This window comes from Larimichthys crocea, chromosome XXIV (genome assembly GCF_000972845.2).
Source record: "Larimichthys crocea isolate SSNF chromosome XXIV, L_crocea_2.0, whole genome shotgun sequence".
NCBI lineage: Eukaryota > Metazoa > Chordata > Actinopteri > Sciaenidae > Larimichthys > Larimichthys crocea.
This window is the reverse complement of record NC_040034.1, coordinates 2,175,508-2,184,821: the sequence shown is the minus strand read 5'-3', so window position 1 is coordinate 2,184,821 and position 9,314 is coordinate 2,175,508. Positions and strand designations below refer to the sequence as shown.

Below are 9,314 nucleotides of genomic sequence, written 5' to 3'. Positions count from 1 at the left end.
AGTGAAACTTCACAAGTTTATGTGAAATATACTAAATTTACTATAATTAAAACATCATTTAATATAGTGGAGAAAGAATTAAGTTTTAACACGGAGAATGAAGAATTAAAATCATATTACAGATAGATTAGAGCAGTGGTTCTTAACCTTGTTGGAGGTACCGAACCCCACCAGTTTCATATGCTCATTCACCGAACCCTTCTTTAGTAAAAAATAAAATATTATTTTTTTACTGGTGCACAAAATTAACCGTGCATTAACATCACCTTGTTCAAATAACAAAACCAACACAGTGCATGGACTCACAACAACTTACCTCAGTGTGACTTCTGCTGTTGCCTTTGAGAGACCAGTTCAGATATGCGTGGCTTCACCTTGGCAAGTGCCAGCCTCATGTCATTTTCACAGCAAAGTCTGTTCCTTTTCTTAGTTTTTATGTCCAGCATCCTCGAAAACGATTGCTCACAAAGATATGTTGTAACAAATGGTATAAAAAATTCCAGGGCGGAGGCTCCACCGAACCCCTGAGACCGACTCACCGAACCCCTAGGGTTCGATCGAACCCAGGTTAAGAACCACTGGATTAGAGGTTTAGAGGTAGATAAGTTCAAAGTGACTCAGTACACTGAAGAAAATATTTAATTTTCCATCCATTTGATTTAAATTGTTTTAATATAAATTAACTAACAAACCTAATGTGAAGCGAAATGACTGCATTGACTTCGCTGTTGGGTTCGGGGCGAACAAATTGGCTTTATTAATATCGAACGCATAATCCTGGTTACTGTGTAGTGGAAGCACATTGAGTTTATTGCATACATTGTATTACTTGCTTCTCATGATATATTAATTTATATTAAATCTATGTAATTCAATCGGATGGATGCATAAGTCCTGCATCATTGAGTTTTAGAGGATTAAAGTCTATTTATTATATATGTCTATACCAAAAATATCATAGGTCTCCTCTCTGCATAGAGGGGAGTCATAAGGTGTTTTTTTACAATGGAGTTGCAGGAGTCTTCGACTGAATCTGCTCATGAGGTCACGTATAGAGGATGTGAGCTGTTGTCCATGATGCTGAGAAGTTTATGGAGCATCCTTCTCTCCACAACCAGTTCCTTAATAATCAATTTGGCAGCTAAATTAATAAATCTGACTGTAATGACAATCAATCCATCACATCTAATAGCTCAATAAGATTCTTAGATTACCCACAGTCTTATAACTGGATATAACTGGAGATGTATTTAATGTAATCCAACTTTAAAAACATCTATGTTTATTGTCTTGTCTCATTAATTATTCTAAAAGGTCTTTTAAAAGCATGGCATAAAGATATATCCTTTTTTTTAAATGCACCCCCTTACTCAGCGATGTAAGTAGTGTAAGGTTTATTGACATAAATAACCACGTGACAATCTTCATTTAGTAACTTAATTTCTAACGAGACAAACACGAATTGTCCGTTCACAAAAGTCAAGAACTGGATTTCATGGGTATTCATCTGGGTCCAGAGCTGAAACAAACAAACACATTTAGATTAGAGCACAATTTGAACATCTCTAATTTAAAAAAGGTGCTTTTAATCATTCAATATTCATCAGAATTTACTCCACGATACTGGCATGGAATTACATATCTAGATCAATAATTCACCAATCAGTTTGATATTAATGAAAAGATGTTACTGCAGTAGGTTTTTAAATCATCATGACATGTATTAACTTTCCCATTTTCAAAGAAGACAAACAATATAGAAATAGTAATACAAGCTGTGTCTGTTCATTCAATGACCCCCAATGTTCCTCTTAATCCTGCTCCACTAACGAGATTAAATGGCATTAAAGAACTAATAAATATGGGATTCATACAAAAGTCTACTAACCTGATCCCACACTGGTCTCCGTGTCCAGTCCTTTCCAGTATTTCTCCATCTGTGCATTGACAACCACTCCCTCGCACTCTATTTCTACTGCATATTGAGGGACTGCAATCTCTGAATGGCTGTCCATGTTGAGAACAGTCAGTTTGAGTAGCTTATCAACCAGAAGATTGTAGAAGTCGTTGTAGATTTGGTCATCCCAGGAGCCCTCTGACTTATCAAATCCATTCAAAGAGCACAAAAAGGCCTGAGGAGCCTTATCCAGCAGGCTCTGGGGCAGTGGTCTCACATTCTTGATGTCAACATCAGACTCATTTCCATAGTCAATAAACAGAACGCAGAATGCATCGTCCAATCTGCGGATTACTTGAGCTCGATACCACTGGTTGTCACTGGAAAACAGAGCAAGACATGGGCTGCCAGGACCAAGAGTCTTGGTGAACATTGTGTCCTCCTGTGCCTGTCCTGCTCCCTGAGCAAGCCCGGATACTTCATTGAGCTCCTCAGTGTTGGCGTATTGACACCAGAAGAAATGTGGTTCCACAATACAAGAGGCATACACCATCTCAGTCTTATTTTTGGAAAGGTTTGGCTTCTTGTACATGCATGTATTAACATTAAGATGCTTTATTTCGGACTCAGTTTGACCACTCTGGGTTAAGTCTTCTGTTTGAGGGTTTTCTAACATAACATGTTCTGTCATGTTGGCATCAGTTTGACCATCTTGCTGGAAGGTTTCTCTTTGTGGGCTTTCTATCAAAACACGTTCTTTGGCAACTGGTTTCCAGTATTTCTGCATTGCTGCGTTTACATCCACTCCTTCACACTCTATTTCCACTGCATGCTGATGAGTTAAGATCTCTGAATGGTCTTCCATGCTAAACACTGTTAGTTTGAGGGGTTTATCAACCAGAAGACTGTAGAAGTCCTCGTACACTTCGTCAACCCATGAACCCCTGGACTTGTCAAATCCATTCAAAGAGCACAAAAAGGCCTGAGGAGCATTATCCAGCAAATTCTGGGACAGTGGTCTCACATTCTTGAGGTCAACATCAGACTCATTTCCATAGTCAATAAACACAACATGGAATGAATCATCAACTCTGTTAATTACTTGAGCTCGATACCACTGTTCATCACTGCAAAATAGAGCAAGGCACGGACCGCCAGGACCAAGAGTCTTGTGAACACGTGTCTTTGTGAACATTATGTCCTGCTGTGCCTGTCCTGCTTCCTGAGCAAGCCTGGTTACTTCATTGAGCTCCTCAGCGTTGGCGTACTGACACCAGAAGTAATGTGGTTCCACAATACAAGAAGCATATACTTCCACTTTTTTGTTTTTGGAAAGGTTTGGTTTCTTGTACATGCAAGTGTTCACATTTCCTTTGGAAACATTAAGCTGCGTCATGTTGGACTCAATTTGACCTTCCTGGAGTAAATGTTCTGTTTGCAGGGTTTCTGTCTTATTTTGGTCTGTGGCAGCTGGTTTCCAGTATTTCTGCATCATCTCATTTACAACCATATTCTCAAACTCTACTTGCACTGCATATTGAGGAACCGCAATCTCTGAATGGTCCTCCATATTGAAGACTCTTACTCTGAGTGGTTTATCAACCAGAAGATTGTAGAAGTCATCATAAACACCATCGTCCCAGGAGCCCTTGGACTCACCAAATCCATTTAAAGAGCACAAAAAGGCCTGTGGAGCCTTCTCAAGCAGACTCTGAGACAGTGGTCTCACATTCTTGATGTCAACATCACACTCATTTCCGTAGTCAACAAACAGAACATGAAGTATATCATCAGTTCTCCGAATTACCTGAGCTCGATACCACTGGTTGTCACTGGAAAAAACAGCAAGGCATGAACTACCAGGACCAAGAGTCTTGAAAAACCTCTCGGGTATGTCCTTTTGTGACCATCCTTCTTCCTGAGCAAGCCTCGACACCATGCTCAGGCCTTCAGTGTTTGTGTACTGACACCAAAAGTAATGTGGTTCAACAATGCAGGAAGCATATACCTCCTCTGTCTTGTTTAGAGAAATGTCTGGCCTCTTGTACATGCAGTTCACATTTTCCTCAGGGCAAAGGGGAAGGGAAAGTTGTGTAGTTTCCAAGTCACTGTGGCCACCTTGTATGAAAGTTTCTGCAGACACGGTTTCTTCGTACTCAAGAATGACATCCAAAGATAGATTTCTTTGTTCATCCAGTGTCGAAGTATTTCCTTGTTTATTCTCTTGTGCAGATGCATTAGCAATGGATTGTGGACTCATCTTTAGTTCATGCATTTCATTGCTGCTGTGGACCTCATTTTGTTCCGCCATCCTTGTTAATGACACATCCATTGGCTCTTGCATTAAACAGTGTTCATTTGGCACACTAGCGTGTTTTGTGTTGATACAGAGCTGCTGGTCAGTCCTCTGAACGAGACCAGTCATTGTTTGTCCCATCATCTGTGATATCATCTCTGTAACTTTCACATTTACATTTAGAGATCCATCAAAGAGTTCGACAAATAGCTTCCCTTTTGCCCCTTTTGCTAACACAGAAATGGTCAAACTGGAGTCAATAGCATGATCTGCAAACCACTTGTTGACCTTCTCTGGCACTTGTGCAGGGACACTGAACAGTCCAAGTGGAACAGCCTGCACAGGAACAGACCTGACGATGCTTGCTTCAGTTGGAATGGGGCAAACATCAGATTCATTCACTACAAGGGTTTGACCATAGTCCACAAAGAACACTCTAAGTTTTGGAGACGTTTCTACAACTTGACCTCTGTACCACTTATTATCAGTGTACCTTACAAAGCAAATCATATTAACTCCAAGTGGGTGATCTGTGCCCTGTGGCTGTCCAATGAGTTGTTGAACATTTGCCATCACTTTCTCAAACAAATGTGAATTCCTCTCCAGTTGGCAGTAGAAGTGATTCACACTCTCTGAAAAGGTTACCCACACTTTTTCTTTTCCGCCCACCTCAATATTGTGTGTGGGGTAACTGTATGCATCCGATGAGATCTGTGGAGGAACTGGCACATGAGATTCATCCTGTGCAGATCTCTGAGCCAGAAGCTTGCATGCACCTTCAGATGGTGTTTCAATATCTACCACATTAAGCTGCAGACCTTCTTCATCAGACATTACAGCTTTTACAATGCATTTCAACCCAATGTTGGACGATGCACTGAAATCGACAAAATTCTCCATTAATGCAGAGTTAGTCCAAGTGACAGCAGTGGGACTAGTAGAATCCTTCAGATTTGATAAGCAACAATGAAATGCCTGTGCATTCAGCTGTAAGAAAGCTGGATCAATGGGGCGCACATCTCGCAGAGGGACTTTTCTAGTTAGGCCATAGTCTATAAATCTCACATCTACAACTGGGGAGTGCTGACTTGCAATGATCCTTGCTCTGTACCACATCCCATCGTCTGGATTTCGGGCAACACAGACAGACTCAACGAGCGGCTGAGGGTGAGTGGACGCATATTGGTCTTGCAGGTTTTGCATAAGGAGTCGAAGAGTGTCACCATTTTCTGTTATTTGACACCAGAACCTCTGTAGACTTTCAATGCAAGATACATTTACATCGACACTGCGGCCTACAGTAAACACACCATCATCACAAGGCTTCTGGACCTCAGAGGGGAAACCTGCTGAATGATACCCATTGCGCTGTCCTAGAAAGTCTGGACGTTCTGAGCCATCCGCACCAGAAGTGGGTACATCATCTGTCCTGTCACTGGCCTCTACGTTTGCGATGTTTGACAAAGTTTCCTCTAGTAAACCATCAACATTTACACAGATTTTGTTCTGTATATCAATGCATGGTTTGTCTTCAAGTGAACTGAAGAATAGTGGCGGAATAGGTTCATTCTTACAAGGTCTTCCCTTCTCTATAAAAGAATTGTTTATGCATGAAGCATTTTCTGCATAGAGAGTGACATAATAGACATCTTGAGGTATATTATGCTGGTTAAAACAGGCCTCCACAGTCTGGTGCAGGAGCAGTGACTTCAAGTAGTCCGTCTGTTCTGTAGTCCACTCTGTGCTGTCATCTTTTAAGCCATCAAGTGAACAGGTATATGTGACAACTGGCATTCTCAGAAACTTTCCATGCAGTGGTTTGATGTCTCCAACTGGGACTAATTCAGTTATCCCTTCATCCACATGCAAGACTTCCACAGCACCGTCGCTAGTCATGTTTTGCTTAAGTAACGAGCGCTGCCATCTGCCATTTCGGTCTCTAGCAGCACATGGATCCCAGCAGTTCTGTGGTTTTGCCTCTCCTAAATCTGAGCTCTTTTCATAGTGCTGGTGGATTTGTTCAGATAATATCTTCACTGCTTTGGAAAAAATTAGGAGTTTGCAAAATATATTCTGTGGACTTGTTACCTCTGTTACAATAACTGTTTCAAAAGTGTCAGTTAACAGTTCTGGGTAAAAATATTGGTCATGCTTCTCAAGTTGGCAACTAAGCTTCAGATCCTGTTCCTGCGTTATGTGGTAGGCCTCAGAGTCCTCTCCTTTGGGTAAATGAAGACATTTCAGTACAAGACATTTAAATTCATCCATTGGTATCTTCTTTGCAACTCCACACTTACAAATGTACTTGGAAACATCTGGTATGTCAAGGAGAATGATCCTGTCTGGCATTAGCACATGTTGGACCAGTCCCTCAATCTTCTTGCCAGGCAGAGACATCAAAAGCCTTGTGGCTCTTTCAGGCCAGTTATTCTCATGGGAGAGGACATTTGCAAGTATGCATGATTGAGTTTCAGGAGGAAGGAGAAAACTGTCACTTTGACCCCAGGCTAAATTTTCACTTTTGGCAATATGGGGCTGTCCCTGGTCAATTAGAAAAACATTGTAAGTTTCACTCTGAATCGATACAATCCGAGCTCTATGCCAGGTATCACTGATGCAAACTAGACAGAGGTCCCTCGGTTTTCCTTCTAGTCCACAAAACTTCCTTTTAGGAATTTGAATGTCTTCTCGCATCTGCTCATAAATATGCTCCCTTCCATAATCCATGTTAACCCATAGTTCCACAAGACCACAACTGGGGTTTAGATTAACCCTCGTGACGACAACAGGTACTTTTGATCCTGGCGTTGGAAGCCCGGGAATCGAACACATTGTGAAGCTCAGAGGTCAGATATACCTGCGAAATAGAAATAATTAACCTATTAATGTTTAAGAAAAATATGCCTTTTGATTACTATACTAAACTAGGACAGGTTGGTTACCATCTTGTATCTGCTTGAACTGTCAAAATGGCTGTCACACAATGTTAATGTTTTGCATTTGACTGACACTAAAACAACATTTATGGCAAAAAGAGTTACTGAGTTACTGGTACATAAAGTTGAATAGATAAGCTAAAACAAAAAGTTATGTCATTCCTTACAGTCATATGGTTATTACTGAAAACCTTTGTCACCTTCAAGTAGACCGCTCTGGTATTTCTATAACTTTCAAGGTCTCTTTAGCCCACCAGGACCAAAAATAATCCATATGGTTGTAATCTAATATGTCATAGTGCTATTTAATTATATTGAATTATACATTATTATATTAATATTAGTTAGATGTACCTAAAAATACTGAGTGGAAGTTAGTACTAGTCCTTCAAAAAACTCAATGAGACAATATATCGATCTCGTTATGTGTCTTTCAGTTAGTGTTTTCCTTGTTTTGGAATATTGAAAGTTTCTGCCATACCTCCGATACACGATACACGAGCTCATTGATAATCAACTTTCAGCCTAATTTGACTCTAATGACGGGAACTGAGAACAACTTCAGAACTAGCTCCAAATCATCTGATCCATCAGGTATTGCCTCGGAGCTTATTGGTTCCTTTCATCAATGCCACAATGTTTCTCTGACAGTTGTGCAGTACAAAACAAAGCCATCAAACTTGTGCATCTACATTGCCGGGAAGTGACAACAAATACTGCTTCCTAACCAGGCAGCATGTCCCTTACAGTGCCATGGAAAGTTACCTACATGCACTTTTCTTTTTCTAAGAATAAAACAGTTTCACCTGTGAAGGCCTAATCAGTGAATTGATAACGATATTGGCAACAAAATCTATTTAATTTGCATCGATTCCGACTCTGATAGTTACAGTGAGACTGGTGTGGCACCTGTTATGAACCGAAGATGCTATCTACAGAAAAAGAGAATGACTCATGAATTATGTGAACACATGTCAGACACAGGAAACCAATCAGCAACATCTGTGGCTGTGAAATGAAGCCAGTGTTCTGGTGTTTATAGATAATCCATCGCCATGACAGCTGTACCGGGGTGAACTTGTTTCAATTATATAAAGGCTCAAGTTTATGTTTATTTAATTTCATTTGATTGATCCATTACAGATGACTTGTTTCACCAAGACAGATACGATGTCCATGTTTTATACAGCCTATGACAATAAACCCATACCTGAAAATCTAAAAATCGTAGATCATCTGCAGACCTGAGGCGAGACAAATGACGCCTGGATGCACAAACAACCCATCTGTAACCACACCCACCTGTCAATCAAAGCGTCCACGCTCTTAATCCTGCATAACTTTAAGCCTTAATATAATGTGAACAGGTGAGTTGTATATAAATTCACCCTCAGTACAGTTGTCATGAACGGGGAAATTAGCTACAGAGACCAAAACAGTTTTTTGTACCAGGCTGTAAACATGTTTATTTCTGCTGTGAAGTTGTGACATTTGGACATGGGGACTTATGGAGACTGACTCACTTCTGGAGCCAGCCTCAAGTGGACGACAAGAGGAACTGCAGGCTTCACTTCACAGCCATGGGGGTTGCAGCTGCAACAAAGTTTGGATGCTACAGTGTCATGTGTATGACATGGGTGCAGCCCCCATAGAGGCATAAAAAGTCAAAGTTTGCATTTTATGGGATTTAATTTGGTTACTAATAACTTTTGTAGCAATTATGGGGTACTCATATTTATGCAGCCACAACAGAAAAAAAAAGTTATTATAAATTTCAACTTAGCTCAACCAGAGAGGGCAAATGGGGCTGTTGCTCAGGCAACTTCCCACAGCCCAAGACGCATGCTCAGCACTACACACACACACACACGCTTAAGTCGCCTTTCAAAGCGCGCAAGACTAAACTTTAATCTTGTGCATTCATCTCTCATTAACTTCGAAGTATTAACATCAGCTTGCAGAGTATTTTCTCACCGTGTTCGGTGCAGGCGACTTATCATCATGCTCATCACTGGCGTCCAGAGGCAGGAGGAGGGGGGGCGGGCACTCACATGACTTTTTAAAGCCTCTGCATGCGCAATTACGCGCGCCGTTAAAATGCATGCATTAAACTGACCAGGCGGTGTTATGCATTGTGAATGTGTTTATGTCTCTGCAGGATTTTAACGTCTAAAGTTTGCATTCA

The 9,314-nt window shown here is 40.8% G+C and overlaps 1 protein-coding gene across 1 annotated transcript; it reads right to left on the bottom strand.

Moving 5' to 3' along the window:
- Window positions 1–1,377: 1,377 nt before the first annotated feature.
- Window positions 1,378–9,265, bottom strand: tdrd6b (tudor domain containing 6b). Its single transcript, XM_019277865.2, has 3 exons — window positions 9,104–9,265; window positions 1,889–7,050; window positions 1,378–1,519 (listed from the first exon to the last, which is right to left on the bottom strand). Exons 2-3 carry the CDS (start codon window positions 7,023–7,025, stop codon window positions 1,494–1,496), a joined length of 5,163 nt encoding a protein of 1,720 aa, XP_019133410.2. The 5' UTR covers window positions 7,026–7,050; window positions 9,104–9,265; the 3' UTR covers window positions 1,378–1,493.
- Window positions 9,266–9,314: the final 49 nt, after the last annotated feature.